A 22,394-nucleotide genomic window follows, 5' to 3' on the forward strand; every position below is an offset into this window, starting at 1 on the left:
CCCGGGTCGTCTGGAGGGACCGCAAAAACCGCAAGCGAAAAGCAGCAGAACGTCCTTTCAGTGCGTTTCGCTCTGGGATGAAGAAGCCGTGGCAAAAAAGTTACCTGCTACATGTGAATGACTTAATTAAAAAAAGCCAAACGACGTTTTTTAAAACCGTAAGTAGAGGCATCCGAGAGTGGTAAAAATAAAAGTTCAGCTAGAAACGGGGCCCCTTATTCTTTTAGAACTGTCACTTGTATAGCCCGCAATATGTCTGCCTGCAGGATTTGAGCAACCTATACGGGCTGTCTCTGGGTGTGGGTGTTTCTCGTAGGGGACTGCAAGTACTGCAAGACGCAGGTGAATGCAGGTTCCTAAGACTCAGCACAAGGTATGTCGCAGGAGCGCCTGGGTTTGAACCAAAGGCTGACGTGTTTGTGCGTGTAGGAGACAGTAAGGGGAACAAACTGCTTCTGTAGCTTACATCTTCCTATAATCCTTTTGTTTCCCATATAATTCTTAAAAGTAAGTTGCAGAAGGCCCATGAATTTGCAGCTGAACACAGCACTTGGAACCAGATCATGTACAAGTGGGTTGGTGTAAAACTGAGTTTGCTTCATTTATGTTAATAGGAGCCTGGTTGTTGAAATATATTTGGATGAGTCTTGTTATTTATCTCTTGACCATACAAATGAACAACCATTTTTTCCCCAGGACTGTGTGTGGCTGTCACTTAGCAACAGGTCTGTAGGGAACTTTGCAGATCCACTGCCTCCCCCATTCCTAAGAGTAGAAGGAATAAATGAGCTAAGGAGTAAGTGAGCAACTAATAAAAACAGAACCCATGTTCTTAGGCAGAACCTAGAGTTAAAGATAGAGGTGGGAACAAGACTATTACAGTTGTTTTGAAAAATAAATTTTAATGCAATTGGGTATAAGGGGGTTTGTATCAAGCGGTCTCTAGAAAGTTCCCCAGTGTGCTCTGTGGTTGGGGGGGCGGGTTAAGTGTTCTGAAAGAAAGTAATTATGTTGTTGTTTACTGAGTAATGGTTGCAGGTTATTTTGCTGTGTTATGTGTTATAACCTTTCACACTGAAACCTTCTAGGCCTTCTGGGTTCCTAAAGAGTGACTTTGTTTTGTTGTGTAAGGCATAACCTTAGTAAAGCCAAATGTTGACAGTGTAGATTAAGCCATAACCCATCTGAAAATCTAGTACTAAGACTAGAATTTGGCCTAATGACAGTAATACAGGAAAGGTGCTTAAGCACTGTTTATTTTATGGATCAGCATTAGCAAAAAGAAAAATCCACCACTGCAAACTTGGTCTTAAATCAGTGTGTTTAAATTTGTCCTTAGGAGTTGCCTGGTTGTGCAGGTAAAATTCCAATACACAGCAATGAGCTTTGATAAAGACATTCTCTTGATAAGATAGGTGATATAGTCACATACCTGAAGGATGGTCAAAATCTTCCGCTCTCAAATTCAGAAGTATTTTTGTACAACTCTGTCAGCCAGGATCAGGGCCTGTTGTCTGTTCTGCATAAAAGGCAGTCCTGCCCCAGCAAGGTTATAAAGTAGGGATAAAGGAGCAGGAATCCGGAATTGATGCTACAAGAGGGAAAAAAGTGTCTCCAGAGAGAGCCTCCCTTGGGAGAGCGAATATTGACCCAGTGGGCAGTGCAGTGAGCATTAGGTTTTGTCAGCTCAGTGCTTCCTAGAAGTAAAATCAGAAAAAAAGCATGCAGTGTTTGTGGAAAGAATGCAGTGCTTCCTCATTTGTCAGGGAAGGAGGCTATAGACACATGAAGAGGTTATAGTTCCTTACCCAGACCCATCCTAAAGAGAGGATGGGCAGGATTCAGCTTGTGGTCCTTGCTCCAGAAGGGGCGATGCAAGAATCGCACCATTCATGGCCTTCTCAGCGGGTTGAGTTCTTGCACTCCCTTCCCTCAGCAGTACAGCATCTATCTTAAACTTCGTTCTACATCTGGATTTTGCCTCGGAAGCATCCACATGAAGTCTTTATGGCGTTTTTGCTTTCTTCCAAAAATGGCAAGGGGCAAAGAAGTTTTCAAAATGTTCTTTGAAACAGGTTTTCTGAATGTTGTATTTGTAAATGGTCCAGTGATTTAAGGTTCTGTATCAAATTTTATGTTTCCTACCTATTATACAAAAAGCTATAATGCACAAATGGGCTTGATTTCATGCTAGTACTCCCAGCAGTGGTCAGTGAAGACAATTGTATTTACGTTTTCCTGACTATTGGTGGCAGGATGCCCAGCTAAAACTGTTGTTAGTTTACTGTTTATAGTGGAGGTTTGCGCATTAAGGGGATATTAGTTTAGGGGTTTCAGACTCATTGTAGGAGGGAGGGACTTTTGCCAGTTGAATATGATTGTGCAACAGTGTTTTGTTTTGCACACAGATTTTGTTAAAGTTGGGCCTCTTTTTCTTATCCTTTACATTATCACTATGGGAATTTTAGTCCTATTAATCTTCAATAGGAAGTGCATCTATTGGGCATTCCTAGGTGAGGAATGTCCTCTCAGTTTTCCAAGGGAAAATAAATATATGAATGGTGCTACCTTTTCAGATTAGAAATTAATGTAGTGCTGGAATGGCTGTTTCACAACTGGTTTCACTCCTCTCTCTGTTTCAGACCACAAAGAGTTACTGCTTTGATAAAGCATTTAAGCTCAAATATGAAATCACATCAGATCAAACGATAACAGAGTGATTGGCTCTTCTTTTATTACTGTTGTACCTAGAAACCACAGTCCTAGACTGAGACACTGTTGTGCTAGGCAAGTATTATTAGAGACCATTTTCTACGGACTCTATAAGCAGTGCTGCTTATAAGTATGCCAGACTAGCTTTTGATTATCCAAGAACAGAGCAAGTTAGTTGTCAAAGCAAATTCAAATGCACCTTCTCAAAAAGAGTTCAGTGAGCGGCTATTACTGTAGTACGTAAATAGATTTAAGAGAGAATGGCAGCATTTACATTGTTAATCTTCTGAAACAATGGAAAGAGAATAGCATTGCAGTTAATCTCTTGTGATACAAAAATGAACTTTCCAGCTTAGCCTTCGTATTGGAAAGAAGGGAAAAATAATTACTAAATCTGAGTATTTACCCTGTTGTAGTAATGGTCTCCTGGATTCCACTACACTTACTGATGGGATCATGTAGATCTAAATTTAATCATCTGTTTTTTGAGTGCAGTTAATGCACCAATGTAAGTCAGAACAGTCCCTGCTTGACAGCACTAGCATTCATAGTAATTTGTTAAGTAATTAAGAGCCACTACCTGAAAACTATTAATAGCAGGGGGTTTTTGCTACTACTGTTTGATGAAAGTGTCAAATTGACTGAGCTAATGAAGTAGTGGTATTTGGAAATCAGGTGTCAGTTTACCAGGATGTCCAGGTTGTCTTTCTGAATTATGTGGTGTTAAACATTTCCATTTCAGAAAAACAGATGCCTATGCACTTTTTAGGAAGATGGTATTTGAAAGTATGGTCTAGTGGAATCTCTATCTTCACACACAAAAATATGGCCAACCAGAGTTACTATAGGAAAATGTTAATTATGCTGATTTCATCACTATACCTTAATATTATTTTGTTTCTTAGAAAATGTATTTCTGGCTCATGAAGACATGACAGCAGAGGAGCCTTGCAGCTTGAATCTTTGCTGTGAGCAAAACTAATATACCATCAAATTCTCATTTCTGTAAATTTTGAGATCTTAGAAGGCAGTATGAATCTTGCTACGGTCTTTAAGGGGATTTTCAAAAGGCTATGTATGAATCAGGTGCTGAATTCTGCAACTTCAGCAATCTGTGTCCAAGCACAGCAGAGCCACTGAAGAATATAGCATTAAATTTGATTCAAAGTCAAAGGTGGGCTTTGATAAGTTGATTCCCCAGTGATATTCCCTGATTATCGCAGTGATAATTTTGTGAACTGTCACATTGAAATAAAATCATTTTATTGTCAAATCTTCAAAGACTTTGCAATGTATTTGGTAAAGTTTCTAAGTAATTCCATTGCAAAAGCAGGAGAGGGGAAAGAAAGTCCACTGACTGTCATTGACTGTCATTTTTAATTTTGCTGCTCAAATCTTGTCTGAACTATGGCACATGTGATAAGGTTCCCTTTGGTTGCCTCCCTCATCTGCTGGCTAGCAGTGACTCAGCAGACAGCTTTGGTTCATTAATGTTGGCAGCATTCCAGAGTTTCTGGTGTTACAAAGATAAACTGTTTGAGAACACCTAAGGCACAGGGTTTTCTTTGGGTTTTGATCCGTTGCCATGCTTCTTACGTTTAATTTCAATACTTTTTTTTTTGTGGCTGTTGCGAGTGAAATCTCTTCTCTTTCCCTTCTCTTTTGCTGTGGAGAGCTAGAAGTAGAGAAGACTTTGAGAGCTTGTTGGGCCAGCCCTCAGCTCAAAGGCAGGACAAACAGGTTCTGCAAAGTAATGATCCTGAATCCATAATTAAGCTTGAAAAAGGTCTTCCATGCCAGGCTCTCTTTTTCCCCTTCCAAATTACATGGTTGGCAAAATTAAAAGTGGTACTTGAAATTTAGTTGGAATTTCCCTCCCTCCACCTCCAATGTCTAAAGATACAGCGATTCACTGCGTGTTGTAGGAATGGGATCCTTGAGACAGGAAGCTCTGAAACTCATCTTTATTGCATTTCACCTTTAATACTAAAAGTTCCAGAAGTTCTTGCTTTTTTCCAATATGCAAGCCCCACCCCCTTCTGGTTCAGGCAAAGTTTTTCCTCACGACTAAATTTAGAGCTGGAAAGCTCTTTAATGTACAGGATGAGAGGATCAGGTTAATTGTCAAGATAAGTCCAGGGTCACCCTAAATATTAATGAGAAATGTGACCAGGATTATAAAATAAAGGGGGAAATGAACCTATAGAATTTGCAGAAGTGATAAAATAAGCTTATTATGAAAGAAAAAATCTGACATTTTATACCTGGGTAGGTGTTAGATAGCTGCAGATGACAGGAGACTTGAAGGTATTAAGCAGAAATAGCATGCTGAGGAGAAGAACATCTGAACACTAGGTGAAAGGCTGGAAACTAACAAAGCAAAGTGTTTTGCTCCAGGGTGTTATAAGGGAGATTGGTGTAGCATGACCGATGACAATGACAGTATGATAACAACAAAGTTAGCATTGCTTTCGATAGGTGATACATATCCAGAAACAGTGATACACGGTACCCATTTGTTTCAATATATGAAGGAACCACTTCCCTTACTTGGCTGCGGAACTGAAAATGGAAGGGCACTGCTCTTTCATCTCTTTCTGTCACCAGCATGGCCATCCATTTTGATTTTTAGATTGGGTGAGCTGTATTTACTTCCAGCTCTTTCAAAACCTCTTTGCCAGTAATTCTGTATTGCTACATACTTTACTCATACTTTGATCCAAGTGTTACAGCAGCTGATGGCTACATGACATTGTCCCAAAAGAAAAAAAAAAAAATCAGGAAGTAAGGATTTCCGTATTCTCTTCCAGCTATTTTGACTGTCCCATAAATTCATAAGCCAAATGGTTAATAAAAGTTTACTGCTTAAGGCTTGCAGGTTTTCCGTAGAAGAATTATGTTTTTCATCATTCACATATCAGTTACAAACCAAAGGAATTAGTGGGGAAGCTAGAAGCACAGGTGTTTCTCATACCCACCTTCCCTGGTGTTTGATTTAATGAACTTCTTAACATTTGTGAGACTAAACATGTGTAGTAATGATGAAAATGGATTATGAACTATGAAGGTAATTTCTGGCGGTAAGTCCATAGCCAACTCAAAGCCACACCCAGCCTTCCTGCTAACAAAGAGAGAGCTAACTAGATTAGAAAATGCAATTAAATGGAAGGTTTTTGAAATCAGTTGTGAGCTCCAGTTAGCCAGTTTCTCAAGGGAAGAAAATTGCTTTTTGTCCTCTTTGCAGAATAATAGTTGCTACAGAGCTGAGCTCACAGCAGAGGAAAGGGGAAGGAGCCCTTCTGATGGCTTCCCTCTTGCAAAGTTTCCTTTCTGTTTTTTTGACATCAGTTTCATAAATGTAGTGTGACTTTCATCTGAGCTAATAAGATAGGATTATTTAATTTACCTTTAGCAAGCAGTAAGTCTATTGCATTTATTTTACTTAATGTGCTATGCAAGTATAGCCTCTCTGATGAACGGAGTGTGGAAGTGGAAAGGAAATGTCTGATACTCGTGTTTCTTTAATTATCCTGAGTGGTCTACATTTGATAGTTGTGTAGTCTGAATCTCAGTGACTCATTGAGATTTAAAAGACTGCAGGACATGTCAGCACAGAACAGAAGTTGCAAAACTTAGAAGTGGTATTGGTGAACCTGTTTTGCCTAATTCTCAGCTTGCTCAATCATTGTGGTTTGAAACATATGGCAAATACAGTTAGGTTCATAAGGACAAGGACAGAATTCAGAATAAATGAAAGAAAAACAAAAAGGGAAGCGGAGAAGTGGTGTGATGGGAGAGCAGGCTTAAAGAGATTTCATTGTGGAGTATATAGGCACACCAGTGAATTTGCATTTGTATTAGGTAGGATTTGTGCAGCAGGGGAAGAGCTAGGATGTACAGAGGTATGTGTAGACTGATGCGTACCACTGGTTTCCCCAGAGTTCAGATGTGCAGGAGAGAGGGAGATGGCAACAGTCTCCTTTCCTCTGAATTAATTTCAAAACCCAGTGCATTACCTAAACCTTCAAAGATACCTTAAGAGCCCCCAAACCCTCCACCTCTTTGATTTCTGCTCAGGCTGTAAATAAAAGCTGACAAATCCAAAGAGAGAAAAAATATGTTTGACAGCTGTATCAGCAGTAGCTTTCTTCACTGAGGTAAACTGAGATACAGTTGTCAGATATCTGCTGGGTGTTTAGACCACTGTTATGTTAAGGAAAGGTGGCAGACAAGTTCATCAGATTCTTAGGCATGTTGAAGTAGTACAGTCTTCGATGTGGAGATCGCTGCTTTGCAGAAGGTTCGAATCTCAAGGGGTTCATTTCAGATACTTCTAAAAATAGAATATTTAGTGTACAGGAGATGTATTTTGCCATGCATAGGCCTTTGTTCTGTAAATTTGCACATACTTGAAAATCTAGTTCTTTAAGGAAGGTGAATACACTTTATGAAACCTTTAGTGGATGCAGTTTTTCCTGGTTAGGAACATAATTATTCATGAGTGTAACAGTTCTACCACAGTTTTTCAAATGCCCAGTTTTTCGCAGTGAGCAGAGGGTTGTGTCAGTCTCCTTGCACTTTAATGCGGAAGCTCTATTTTACGTTACCACACTTTGCGCCATTAATGGTACCAGGCTTAATCTGTTAGTAATTTCAGAAGAGTAATTCCAAAACAGACTTAAATGAAATCATTTCTCTGGCATACATATTTGCTGTATAAAATGATGCCAAGATGTCGTGGTTTAGCCCCAGCCGGCAACTAAGCACCACGCAGCCGCTTGCTCACTCCCCCTCCCCCAGTGGGACAGGGGAGAGAATTGGGAAAAAAACCCCCGTGGGTTGAGATAAAAACAGTTTAATAGGACAGAAAGAGAGAAGGAAACAACAATGATAACAACAATAATAATAATACCAACAAAGGAATGTACAAGGACAAGTGATGCCCAATACAGCAATTGCTCACCACCCGGCAATCGATAGCCCATCCCCGAGCAGCAATTTCCACACCCCGGCCAACTCCAGTTTATGTACTGGGCATGATGTTGTATGGTAGGGAATATCTCTTTGGCCAGCTGTACTGGCTGTGTCCCCTCCCAGCTCCCTGTGCACCCCCAGCCTTCTCGCTGGCAGCCCAGCACGAGAAGCTGGATTGTCCTTGACTACTTAGCAACAACGCAAAACATCAGCACATTATCAACAGTTTCTCATCCCAAATCCAAAACACAGCCTCACACTAGCTTCTGTGAAGAAAACCAGCTCTATCCTGGCTGAAACCAGGACACGAGGTTACAATGGCAAGTAAGCAGTCTGTGTAAAATTATTTTAGGTTCTTGTGTATACTCTAAAAAGGCAACTTGTCTGTATGTTTTAGGTGCCCTAATGCATTGGCTACCCCAAAATACTGCTCTGTCTTGAAATTCAGTATATGATATTACAGCATCAGTCCTTACTGATAACCTCTTATCTTTTTTTTTTCCTCCTAATATATAGAGTGCTGTTCCAGACCCAGTACAGACAAAATGTCCAGCAGGGGTGGAAAGAAGAAGTCAACCAAGACTTCCCGCTCGGCAAAGGCTGGGGTCATATTCCCTGTTGGAAGAATGCTACGTTACATTAAGAAAGGCCACCCGAAGTACAGAATTGGTGTTGGTGCTCCCGTGTACATGGCTGCTGTACTGGAATATCTGACTGGTAGGTTTTGCTGAACAATGTGAAATAGCAGCAGTGAAAGTAATAATACAATCTGAATTTGCACAGGAAAAAAAAAATCCTCTGATTTATAGATTACTACAAAAGGTACAGCTGAAGTAAGTGCTATGCTGATCACACATCTAAGCCAAAATGAAGGTACACCCACCCCTGCCTCACAGCTTTGATGGCTTTTGTGCATTCCAGCACTGGATCTGCTTTGACCTATTGTAAACACTCTTCTTCCACATAGTAGGAATCCATCTGGCTGCCTAACATCAACGTGTATGGACTGGGCCGTCAGCATTGCAGTCCTGCCGGCTCCGATTTTGTGCTCGATGGCTTTGTTTGGATTATAATTGCCTATTAAGCATATACATTCCTCTCAAATAGAGAGCTTCTTGGTGTTTACACAGGGCAGAGATTGCTTACAGCATTGTTTAAACATTTTTGTTCAATTTACAGATCATTTTTGAGACTAAGTATGCTGTTTGCATTTTGTTTGGTTGAGTCTGTGTATAAATGCACACTCGGTTCATCTGCCCTGCATCAACATAGCTTACTTGCTTACATTTGTAGTCCTTTCTCTGTTCCTCTCATCACATCAAAATGAGAACACCTTAAATAATTATCTCATCCTCACAGTACCTTCTTGGAGGACAAAAGTATTATTTTTCCTTCATTTAGAAAGAAGCTTCAAAGGAAGAAAATGCTTTGCCCAAAGACATACACAACCAGATATGCAAGTAAAGATCTTTACATAGCAGTTCTCCTCTCAAATGAGACCCAAAATGTTGCAAGTTTACCTCACAAACAACATTATAAAAGTAGTCTTCTAATGGAAAATTAACCCCAACTGTAATAGCATCATCATACAGGCTTTTTGCAATATTGGTTTGCTTAAAATATAATAAATTTTTTAAAAATGGATAAGAATAAATCACCAGTTCAGTCACACTCGCATGGCCAGATTGACTTACTAGCATAGACATGTAGGCCAGGGAACTAGCAAGAAGCACAAGTGCTAGATGGATTAGTGTTTGGAGACAGATTCTATTAGCATGACTAAGGAAAAGCTTGAATTGGATCTCATTTCTTCTAGCAGTGTTTCTTTTTACAGTGCCTCTGCTTAGGTCAGTGTTCTGGTTGCAGCAGGTTTGAGCATTTCAAGGGACAGTAGTCGTTAAGTTATAACGGTGCGCTGAGTCCTGAGGAAGAGATACAGTTCATTCTTTCGTTGACTTAAGCATGAAGTAGCAAAGCGTGTGGTTTAACTTTGATGGGAATATTTAAAACCAAAGTGACCTGACTCTTAAGACAATTTTAGATGCACCTTATAATGGATATTGACACTGGAGAACAGAAATAGGCTGATTTTTTTTTCTGTAAAGTTTCTTCCTCCCCTAAAGATGAAGATTGGTAACATCAGAGTCTAATTAATAGAGTGCTTGTTTTCTGTAAGATATTCATATTACATTATTGATTTTTTTTCAGCCATCTAATATCTTTTTTTTTCTTCACATGTTTATGTCCATAGTTTTCTTTATTTGGATCTTTTCTCTAAAAGAATGCCTTTAAACTTCATAGATGGCCTTAAAAAGTAACATTTCCTTCAGCTAGGTTCCTGCTTACAGCAATAACAACTCAAATAAAATGCTTCTTAGGGTGAAGGGTGCTTTGAATGCTACCCTTTTAAAGAAACAGAACAATACAGGTGAGCTTAAGGCACTGCTAATGAGCAGCACATGTTATTGGTTAACTGTTTGATTTAAAGTGTTTACTGAGGCAGTGGTGGTTTATGCAGCAAAGAATAGGTTGGGGAAATAAAGGTGTTTCTTTAACTGCTGGTCATCTTGGGAAACTGTCTGAGGAGATTAACAACAACAACAAATTCGCACATGTTGCTTCTTTAGGAAAAAGAAAAAAGGGAGGGGGGAAGGAGAGCTAAGGGGAAAAGTACCCTTTTTTTTCCTCCCTTTAAATATTTTTAGGCTGGTTTGGGTTTTGGGGTTTGTTTGGTTGGTTTTTTCTCTCTGAAGGCTATGTAGATGGTCCTGGTATCCTGTATCTCAGGATTTTCTTTCATTCTTATGCATAGATGCATCTCAAAAGCACAGATACTCTTTTCTTTCCTTACTGAGTTAGTAATAATTTTACATTTTATGACTGTTTAAGTCTGGTGGGTTTTTTTCCCTTTCTCTTTCTGTAAATTTTTCACGCTCTATATAGCATAGTTTTTTAGCCTTTAATGCTCAGTATGTTTTCTGGACTTCAGGTCACTCATCTTTTTCAGTATGATTCAGAAACACTCCCTTGAAATGGGATGCTTGGAGATTTTTGGTTTGAGTTCTATTTACCTCTTGGCAGTGACTACCTCACAAAACCAGAGAAATCCTGACTTTTCTCCAGGAGAGTTTTTAAAGATCCTCATGTCAGCACATGATCTGAGACTAAATCAAAGCATTTCAACCATTTTAAAATAAAAGCAGGAACGTGACATAACAGGAAGGAGACCATGTGAAGTGGCATGCTAATAAACTGGCTAAATCAAAAAAGCAATTCTGTGCATCCAGGAAGGAAAGGAGAAACATAAAATATCAAAAGCAGTTGTAGGAAAGAAGAACTTCAGAAAAGACTACGAGGGGAAATGAGAGAGACATGACCTAATAGAAAGGAACCTACTAAGGTTTGAAAACTAGTTCATGTGTGTGCAGAATATGGCACTGGCTTTAATCCTTTAGAAGATGAGGTGCTAAATTTTGCTGGCCTTTGCTAAAGTTTAACTCTGATGTAAATCTGAAATTAGCCCATAATATGCTCAGATCTGGGGTTTTGGTTTGGTTGAGTTTGAGATTTGAACTTCCGCAATGCTTCCAGCTGTTCAGATTTGGAGTTCTGTTCTGGATCTATCTGTAGTTATGACTTTATCCACTTTGTACTTTGAAGGTAACTTACTGTTATCATGGATGTACTGCTGCTCATCAAAAGGTAAAAATACATATTCTATAATTTCTTGTAACATATGGGCCCATTTGTAATTTAAGCCCTTCTTCAGTCTTGTGCCCAATGAAGTGCTTTTCAAACTACATTTATGTTGTTCTCATACTTCGGTATTAGCATTTTTATACATGGTACAGCTCCGCTAGCAGGAACATGCAGTGCTTTAGCACACAGGAATTAGTCTGGCTGCTTCAGCTGCTGTGAACTAAAAACTGTGCATCTTTGCTGTGCTGCTTTTCAGTCTCTTGGCTTCTGACAACTTTTTCTACAGGGGCTGGCTAGGATACATCTTCCCTGTGTTGTCTGTTATAGTAACTTCAAAAATATAATATAATACTTTTATTATTATTTAGATGCACAACTTGTCTTCTGGTCTTCAGCTAATAAAGTGGTTTTCCTTATCTTACATTTTAATATACTTGATATATAAACAGGTTGCACAGCGAGTATTTGCCTTCTCTTACTTAGTCACTAAAGGTTCTTGTTACCTACAAGTAATACTACAAAATAATTCTCTCATCAGCACTCCCAAGTTTATGCAGTTTGGTTTCTTAAGCATACTACTCGCTTACTCTTTCCTGCTTTTCATCTAAGGAAATAATGTGCAATGTCCAGTGTAAATAGGATACAAGTGCGTTCATGGGTGAATGTGCAGAAAGTACCTTTGAGTTCTACTGATACTGAAGCAAGTGGATATACTTCCTTTCTTTGCTCTGGAGGAATAGTGTGGATGATGAAGAACTATAATGCATGGTTCTTATTTCTTTTCCTTCTTTGCAGTAGAAGTTCATGCAGTGCTGCCTATCTTGCAGCAATTAATGTTTGATTAATTTCTGCTTATGCTGCAGAACTGATTTTAAGCATTATCAACTGCTTTAAGATGGCAAGAAGTTCAGTGTTAGTAATTTCTTTTGTCTTCTTTTCTTATCGTGGCATTTGTTTTACAATGGTTTGTTGCCTATTTATCTTCCCTAATATGTACTTCAGAAAACTGCAGTCCACTCCTTATTTTCTCTGCAAAGTAGAACACCAGTATCAGCTTATGTCAAAAAAACCCAACAAACTAGGTCAGTCAGGAGGATGGCCACAGACTCCATTTGGGCATTTCAGCCACTCAGATGAAGTTGTATGGTTTGTAGCTGTCAGAACTGGTTCAGCCATGCATGTAATCAGATACGTTCCCTTCAGATGTATAGCTTGCACAAGTTCCAATATAGTCCAAACTTTCGTACTAACTGGAAAAGCCATTCCTTTGACATAAAAAATAGAAATCTCTTGAGCATATTTAAAGGTAGCAAGAACCAGGCCTGCAAGTGATTTCTGCTCCCCCTGCCCCCCATCATCTTCTCTACACTGTAAATAATTTTCAGTTGCCAAAATGTCATACCAAATGAGGAGAAGGAGAAGTTTATAAAACAGCAGGAGAACAGGAATACGGAGAAAATGAGACTTTGATTTATATTTGTTCTGTACATACTGAAGTAAGGTAGGAGAAAATGTTAAATGCCTGTTTTCTCCATTAGATTTTTTTCTCAACTGGATTTTTATTGCCTGTTGTGTACTGTTGATCATGTGTTATGTTAAAATGTAAAATAAGCACCTTTTGAATCCCATGGTTAGAATTGCATCTGAGGCATTCTGGTGCTTACCTGACTTTTTGTTTTTAGGCTTTCTGATGTCACCAGAATCCCTTAATGGAGGTTCATGTGCTGGAGCTCAGTTCGTTGCATTTTCATCTTGATTAATTTTCGATGTGGAAAACTTTCTTAAGCCAGCTGCTGATTGGCTGCAAAATGAAAGTCCTTCCTGAATGCAGTAAGTTTAACTGCTCACTTAGATGCTCACTTTCCGATGTGCAAGCTGATCAACTTGAACTGCTGTTCACCTCTTGTGTTCTGCTTGCTGCTGAAAATTTTTACACGGTCACAGAGGAAAACAATGATTTGCCCTGTTTGTCAAAGCAAATGTACTGATGAACTTCAGGTTGGAAGCAGAGGGGAGCTCAGAGGTCCACAGTAAAAATCATTACGTTAAAAGCATATTCAAGTTCCAGGCATTCTGAAACTACCATAAATAATGGACCTTAGGGAACAATGAAATTTAAGAAGATAATTAATTGACAGTATCTTTTAGATACTATTGAAATGTTCATTCATTACCAAGATACATTTCTTCTATTTAAACAGGCAACTTTAGAAACACTAATCCCTATTATGGTCTTGTGCCACAAACTGTGTCCCAAAAGAGGCTTAAAATAAATTAGGGACTTGTAGGACTTGTGTCTTACTTGAGCAAGCATGAAACTACCTCTTCAGATCCAGTGTGATTGGTTTTGATATGGATTAATACTGGACCTAAAATACAGCAGGGTTGTTCATGGCAATAGCCTCACAAGCAAAGATCTTTCAAAAATATTGTCATAGAAAAGCTCCTTTGTAACATTTCTCTTTTACAGAAGTGAGACTAAAATTGCTATACTTGTCAAAAGTGCCTCTTCAAATTTAAAACTTTGCATTATTTCTGAACTTATAAATGCATGACTCTGCTTCAAATGTATATAAATGAAGAGCTTGCTTTCACTGATAAGCCTCTCCTTGGCTCTGAGCCTGTAAACACTTATGTATGTGCCTATTTTAACTTGTAGTCCCATAAACTTCAGTGGATCTGAGTTACAAAAGCTAATGTGATACAAAATTACTTAGCTGATTAGGGTCCTAATGTATTCTCCAAGCTACACAGATCATGATTGACAAAAAACAATAAAACCAAAAGCAAATAATAAAAGCCCTAACAGTGCATACTGATATGTCAATATAGTCACTTATTTCAGAAGAGTAAATATGTATCAGAATTTGCATTGTGATGTGTGTCATATTCAGATAATGTACAAAATGCTGGCCTCGGTTGGTTTGTTTCTTGCATAATGGTCACCAAATTATTTTCTCCCTTGAAAATGTTAAATTTTAGTTATATTTTAATACCCTTAGGTCTAGAATTAAATACTTTTTATTCTAGTAACAGTCAGTACATCTATTTTTTTGGCTAAGTTGCAAGAAAGTAATGACTTCTACTCTAAATTGCTGTTCAATTTAATACTGGTCTCGCCCTTTGTTTTGAAGGATGGAGTTAAAGTGAAGTGTAAAACAAAAATATGGCTGAGTTTGCTACGCATTTTTTCTACCCTTATCTTGTCTTAACTTGTATCTCTTACAGATCCTTTTGTTGTTCTGACAGTTTAAGACTTTTCTTCTTTGGCCCTTTATTCTTGAGACTGACAGTTGTAGCACAAACGGCTAGAAAGCAGGAAGACATCTTACCTTTCTACAGTTGAGTGCAGTTTCTTTCCTCAGATTTTCTCAAACTTTAGAAGTTCTTACACCAAACATGCTTTTTTCCCCTTTTCTTTTTTCCATATGGATTATTTAAGAATGCCTGAGTTCAGATCATGCTGTGTGTTTGGTCTTCAGTCTTTTTTCCATAGTATATTTATCCCTGAATTTCTTTTGGGGATAAAATTCCATGTGGATTCTTAGGTGCAGTCAGATGGAATGCTCCATCCTCAATATAAACTTCACTGGGGAAAAGAAAATACAGGGGTTATACAGTGAAATACAATATTTTTTTAAAACAAGCAGGAGGTACTTTTCCTCCAGTTGCAAAAATGTTTGTGATGTAGTGAGGCTTGTTACTGCAAGATGTTATGGATACCAAACCATTCTGAATGGTTTCAGAAAACAATTAGACACATCCATAGAAATAAAATCCATTGGGGGACTAAACACAAAGATGGCATTTCTAAGTTGGGAAACGACTAAGCTGCACATGGCTGGAATCAGAGGGAATGTTCTAGAAAAATAGCATTTTAATTTTGCCTGTTCCTTTAATTCTCCTGAGCGTCTGCTCTTGGGCACTGGCTGGGCACAAGATAGCAAGCTAGATGTATTTTTCACTCTGAAGTTATAGCTAGTCTAAACATTCACCTACCACAGAACACCCAAAGTAATAGATTTTTTTATATGCTTTGCTCTCCAGATGTATATTTTTGCAAACAGAGGTGTTGAGCAGGCTATATAGTCACTCCTATACTGCTTCTGTGAAGTAATGGGGAAAATTATTTGTAAATATTTTTCTTCTAAATAATAACAGTTGTATTTGTCTACAAATACCTGCCTTTATTATGGCTTCCGTTGCTATCTTGATACAAAAAGACTTGATGTGGGGGAAAGACTTTGAGACAACCGCAATTTAATGAGTCATAATATTTTCAATAATAAACATTGAATCCCACTTCCCTCACTGTCAGAGGCAGTATCTAATAAAACCATTATCATCATCTGCCAGATCACATTGAAATGACTACGCTACAAAAATGAGAGCATAGCATATATGGATTTGCATTGGCTTTGGTCATTGTTTAGTAAAGTCTTTGACACTGACTTGTATGCCTTGCTCCTCTTTGTAGGGGCATGGGTATGCACACCCTTGATACACATATCCATTTTCCCTTTCCAGCCTAGGGTTTGGAGTCACTTCAGTAAAATCCAAAATTTCAATATAAAGTCCTCTTTTGTTTTGGTTTTTTTTTTTTGTTTTTTTTTTTAATAATGTTATTAATGTTCACTGAGTTTCAGTAGATGATTGGCATCTGCCACCTGACTTCTTTCATGTTTGGAAACGCATGTTCCTACCATGTGCCTGCAAAGGTCAAAGACTAAACTATGACCAAGTTTTAAGACATGAGTAGTCTCCTGTAGTCTGTAACAGCCAGACCAAAGTACACATGCTGCACTTGATCAAGTAACGTCTGGCAGCAGTTATATTAATCATGTTTGAGTACATTTCTAAGACATATGTAAACTGTTAGGAATAACAGCAAAGTGTAAACTGCTAGGTAGAGGAAGCTCCACTGGAAAAGAAAAAAGGCTCATTTGAGTTCGATCAGGATTCTTTAAGTCAGTGGAGAAGAAATAGGCTATTGCTTTTTAAATTAGTACCTGGGGTGTGACTGTTGTAATAAATAACATTTGAGATGAAATTCATTTTCAGGTTTCCCTGAAAAGTGAACTCATGTACCTTTTACAGATCAATAGTAAACCAAGAAATTTAAAAAATTAGGAAGTTAAATAACATTGGATCCCCTACAAAAAAAATGGATAATACTAAAGTGTAGAAAGGAACTGAAAAGAAGTGTGAGTCAGATCAGAAGGCTCTCAGTGGAAGTGGCTTTTGTGGCCTCAACTTGAGTTTTATGTAAACAGCAGTCTGTCATTGCCTCACAGAAATGCCAAACTTACAATAACTTGGCAAAGTTAACAGTTTCTCCTTTAAGGGGCCTAGTTTTGATACAGCTCAGACCCTAAAGACTGAAGGGTTTGGGGTTTTTTTAATCGCATCCTAAGAGAATGATTACCCTGTTGAGAGTTGAGGTTTCATCAAGGCTTGTTCAAAGCAGTAAAATTTCTTGAATTGCTTTTCACTGCATCAGATTTCCATGACTTTGAACCAAGGCTGAGAACTGTTTTACTGGAATGCGTAAGAGGGAAAGTGTTGTTGAATGATTCTACCTTCACTCACACAACTGCAGATTCCAGGGGGATTGGGTGGAATACACAGAGAGAAGAATGCAGGAAACTCTTAGCAGTCTTGGTTGATTGGGGTTGATTGGGTTAAAACCTTCCGGAATCATGTAAAATGATTCTGAAGTCAATAAAATGCTGATGGAAGGATGATTAATTTAAACTACAATAAACAGACTCCTTGTCATGTAGTTGGCTTTGTAGCAAATACATATTTTCTCAGTGGAATTGTATCAACATTCATTTTTCTTTGATTTTTCTGGATGTTGGTGTCAATTTGCTTTTGAGGAGAGGCTTCAGAATTTTTTAGAAACTTCTGACTTGTTCCTGTTGGAACTTGCGTGTTCAGAAATTGGCCTTGTGTCAACACATCACCTGTTAGTTGTTAAGAGTTTAATTTTCAAAGCTATGATTTCATCTCCCTGAAGACAAGGTAGACAACGGGATTCAATGCAACAGCAGTGTTTTATCTTGAGATGTAAACCAAAAACAAAAGAAAAACATTTTGGGGATGAACTCAGACCAGATTGAATCAAGTATTTACGTTTTGAAAGTATTATAGCCAGGAATGCATGATAAGCTAAAGGCCTTGTCATTTAGGCTTTAAAGGAGTTTTATTCAGTAATGACCGGTAATATTTTGTTTGAAAATTAGGGTAAATGAACTGGAGCATTCTCCAGGAGTGGGAGAGTTCATTTAGTTTTGTTTCCATCTGTGTCTGCAGCTGCTACTGTGCCTGCTTTGTTTAGGTCTAATAGCAATTTGTTTCATTTCAACCTTGAGTTGAGTTCTTGTTCCAAAATCTGCAAGTGTTGTGAAATACCAAAGCAACGGTATTCAAGGCAGAGCAGTATCACTGTGAAACAGGGAAATGCAAATAATGAAATTGGGAAGTTAGAAGGATGTCTAAGAGATGACCAGAGTCTCTGCAAGTAAAGGATGAGGAACTCGCTCTGAAAACTTGCTTCACGATGAGGTTTCTGTGGGGACTGCTAATACTTTTTGATTGTGTTGGAGTAGGAAATGCCTTGAGAACAGCTTTTCCTGTGGTCTTATCTCAGGCTTAACTACAAAGATACACAACCTGTTTTCTTTTCTCCTTTAAAAATATTTAACTGAACTTGTAAAAACCTCAAAAAAAAAAACAAACCAGTTTTGGTTCAAGTATTGAGAACAGGCTTAGACCAGTTTTCACCACCCATATCCATCTGCCTAGTTCTAAACATTGCAGAGGATTTTTTCATTTGATATAAATGAAAGCTACATTTAGGCTAATTTTTTAGAGAAAAGGTCTTAACTTTTAGAACTTTCTCTTCCCACTTTAGCCATTCACTTTAAAGATGACTGAAAAGAAGAAAAATATTGATCACAACTATATCTTTGAAATCAAATTGATTTGTTCGTATTGTAGTCAGACTCCCAAGGCACCCATCGTAACAGCTGCCCATACAAGAATATATCACATGCTGGCATTCCTACTTAATTTTTTCTTTCCTAATTACACAATTCTCACAGCTTTTTCACCAGATTGTTTTATATCTGCAGTTAAAGCAATACATGTTGTGTTGCTTTTTTTGTTTGAAATTATTTAACAGCACAGAGAAAACCACTTGTGCAAATATAAAGAGTATCTCTTCATATTAACCTAAGATTTCCATATGTAGTAATTGAAGAATTATACTTTCAAAAGCTTCTAATATTGAATAACTTGTATATTTTCCTCATTAAAAAAAGAAAAAAAGAGACTTTGGTGTTCATTACTTCTGTAAAGTGTGTCTCATGGTTGCCTTTTGCCTGAGTGGTGGTGGTGCAATTATTCTCTAGGGGGGGAAATGCTTTGAGTAAATATATGAAAGGAATGGAATAGACATTATGCAACTTGCATCCTTTTTGTGAGGCCGCATTTTTGTAAAATGTTCTTGTTTTGGACTTCTGGCTGGATAAATACAAGCTGAGTGAATCCTGATGTCATGGAAGCTCTTAACAGTTTCTTTTGCCTAAAATTTGCAAGGAAAGCTTTCTCTCTTGGCCCTGTTCAGTTGCAGGAGTTGATTTTTGAATGTCTCTTTTTTTTTTTTCTCCCCACTGTTAGAAAATTACCTCTAATGAAACAGAACTCTTCAATGACTCAAACCTTTGAACCTGGTAGAACAGCACTTCCAAAGATGGGTCTGACCTAAGCATTCAGATCCAATCTCAGTTTTAAGTATCTTTTCCTACCTGCTGCTTATTCCAGCACCACACCTAAATCCAGAGTGATTATTCTGGAAATTTGAGTCAGCTCCGTTACAGAGAGAGCTAGATTTTAATCTAGTTTCAGAATGGTTTAAAACATGGATGAAACACCATTTAAGTGTTTAAAGTTAAAGTAGCATAAAACAGATGTGAAAGTAAAGCTGGCTGCAAGCAAAATCCAGGCAAGTAGTCTGGATCCCATCCGGATGCAGAAAGCCTTAATTTCTAGCATTTATAAGTGCTGTTGGGTTTGGATTAGGTTTGTCTCTGTCAGTGATAAATCAAAAAATTGTTGCCTATGTTGGCTTCAGCTCGAATACCTCCTAATCTTCTGTTTTTAAATAGAGGAGAGCTCCCCTTTGACCAGACTTGTGTGCATAGCTGCGTTTTGCTGCGCTCTGTGCTGCGGCGCGCTCTGCGTGCACGAGCAATGCTTGATTATTACTGGAGAGCTGAGGAGAAGGCCAGAAGAAAAATGCCACCCTTCATGCCCTCCTCCCTCCTTCCCTCCCTCTCGCTAAGCTCCTCTTTTGTGGTCCTCAACGCCAGTGCAAAGCGTTCTGTTCCTGGAAAGGAAGCGGGGTACCTCAACTTCCCTAAAGGACCATTAGAAAACTGTAATTTCAAAATGAGTTTCCTGTCCAAGGAAGAGGGCTTAGCACTTACAAGAACAGTTCTCCACTGTACAAGGCAGACATTTTAGTTTTATGAGGAACAAATAAAACATTCCTCTGTGCTTTACAGGCATAACACTTTCTTAGACTCTTTAGTTACAAAATGACCTGTCTGCATAGTTATGCTGATCAGTTGCAGAGAATAACACGGCCCAGCTCTTTAGCAGTGCCTGATGCAGTAAAGAAGTGGAGGAGGGGGAAGCAGAGGCAAAGCAAAACGTAGTCTGCTGTTTGCTGCAAATCCTTCCCGTGCTTTTCAGCCAGTAATAAAGTCTGAGATAGGTACAAAACAATTCCTGATCTAGAGAGGTGGAGACGCTGGCGTTACTACAGTGACACAGAGTCTTCCTGAGGTCAGTGGGGATGCGCGGGGCGTAATCGAGAGCGCAGCTTGTCTCTTGGAAGGTGATACGGGTTTTCTGTCGCAACAGGCGGCCGTATGCAGTGCTGAATGCAAGCTAAACCTCACATGTCTGAGCTGTGGCTTTTGAGAAGTATGTGAAAAGGATTATGCCAGCTTAACTGAGGTCTTTGGAGGTGTAGAAAGCATAGTCAGGCTGACCTTACCCTGCTAATCCTTCTTTAAAAATAAATTAAAGCAATTGTTGTCAGCATGAAATGTTGAGTTACTTTTGAGGTCTTAGACTTCATATTCTATCTTGCCCTATAATAAAGTTAATTGTGCACTTTGAAGAACACAAAAATAGTGAAAGCCTACCAAAATCTTCAATGAAGCTTGACTGTAGAACATCCAGAAGCAGCTGTCAGTTTTCTAGTAGGTGTCATAACTAGCTTATTGTGTGACTTACAATGAAAAATAATTGGAGAATCATGTTAAATTTAGCCTAATGAAAAGCCACGGACTGTGCTATATAGGATTACTTAAGATTTACTGTGTGTTATGGTAAAGGCATGTGGTCATGCGAGCTTTCATTTTAGTCTTTTTCATTTCCAGATTAATGTCGTCTTTCTGTTCTATTTGCCTCTAAAGCAAGCTTATGGGAGAGTTTTCATGGTCTAGTCAGTTGTTAAATGTGAAATCAATCTCATACCCTATTCTAATGTTAAATTTTAATATATTAGTGTGTAATAGATCTAAAGAAGGCATTTTCATTTTCTTTTTTTCTTTTTTTTTCCTCCAAATGTTACCGTGTTTGCAAAAGGAAATATACAAAATGCAATAGTGAAACACAGTCTGTTACAGAGGGAGATGAAAGGTTATGTATAACGGAGACAGCAATAGCACATAATTGCAAAGCCAGATAAACACGTTATGTCACTTTTTTAATTGTTCCCCAGACTTTCTTGTAATTAATTGTGTTCTTTGCCTAAGGCTTGTTGAGTTGAAGACAGATGAGTTAGCAGGTAACGCTCTAGCCTTTCACTTCATAGATCCTTGCAAGGGAGCAAGTTAATCTTTTCTAATTCCAATAAAAGCCATCGTATGCACAGCTGTTAAACATATTTTGTCAGGACTGGAAATTTCTTCTAAGGAGATAATCTACTAGTAGCAAACAAACATGATTCATCAATTACTTTTTCTGGATAGAAACTTCTTCTCAAAGAGAGAAAAAAAATCATTAAGTCAGTGTAGCAGTAGTTTGCTTTTTTAGTGTCCTAACTTAGGTGTGTGCTTACGTGCTTCTGTAATGTTAAAAATGAGAAACCGAGAATGGCATCTTTTCCAGTAATAAAAAAGTAGAAGTGATACAAGCCAGAACTTGCATTTATGACTGGTTTGAGGAAAAAAAGAACGATAGCATTTGTGCATCTAGTACTCCATCACCTGATAGGAGGGGGATCCTAGGGGATGAACACACAATAGCTTTGAGAAGAACACTGAAAAGTCAACAATTTAGGAGAACTGCTTTAACAGGACAAAACAGTAAATACAGTTTAGACCATAGGACTTCAAGTATGCATTTGCCCTTCAGTGATTAGACATATAAAAAGAAAATGATAATTTTGGGGTTAGATGTCTATTGAGGGTATTCTATAGCAGTTAGGAATAACATGATATAATTCAGAGATCTTTTTGCATGGATGCTAAATAACACATTGATTTTTCTTAATGATCACAGTGTAATTAAAACGGGCTTCCTTTTTCCCCAGCGGAAATTCTTGAATTGGCTGGAAATGCAGCAAGGGACAACAAGAAGGGTCGAGTCACTCCTAGACACATCCTGTTGGCTGTAGCAAATGATGAAGAATTAAATCAGGTAAGAAAAAACTCCACTGTGTGAGGGCCAGGATTTCCTTTAGGGCTTTTTAAATTGTCTTTCCATATAGCTGAATTGTAACTCAAGACCTCTGCTTATTGAGTAGCCCACCAGGATACAGCTCCTTCACTCACTAGCACACTGCCTGTGTAACTAACTACAGCACTCAGCTTAATTATGTATTTCAGGACTCTTAAAATGTGTAAAAATGCAATGGAGATGTAATACATTTGCTTTCACTATTAGAGCCACTTCTGTTAGAGTGGAACATTGTCATAAACTCTACAGAG

At 38.3% G+C, this 22,394-nt stretch overlaps 1 protein-coding gene across 5 annotated transcripts in view; it reads left to right on the forward strand.

The window, feature by feature from the left end:
* The first annotated feature begins 8,208 nt into the window (after positions 1 to 8,208).
* The window catches only part of LOC104620863 (core histone macro-H2A.1), a 38,136-nt gene continuing 23,950 nt past the window's right edge, over positions 8,209 to 22,394 (forward strand). For 3 of the 5 annotated variants that reach the window (XM_010287197.1, XM_010287199.1, XM_010287201.1), the window contains exons 1-2: positions 8,232 to 8,403; positions 21,998 to 22,104. In XM_010287197.1, the coding sequence (XP_010285499.1) occupies positions 8,232 to 8,403; positions 21,998 to 22,104 (279 nt within the window). Of the gene's footprint in view, positions 8,404 to 21,997; positions 22,105 to 22,394 lie in introns of all 5 variants that reach the window. The other 2 variants (XM_010287198.1, XM_010287200.1) reach the window with 1 other exon arrangement.

Source organism: Phaethon lepturus, unplaced genomic scaffold, assembly GCF_000687285.1.
Source record: "Phaethon lepturus isolate BGI_N335 unplaced genomic scaffold, ASM68728v1 scaffold4855, whole genome shotgun sequence".
Taxonomy (NCBI): domain Eukaryota; kingdom Metazoa; phylum Chordata; class Aves; order Phaethontiformes; family Phaethontidae; genus Phaethon; species Phaethon lepturus.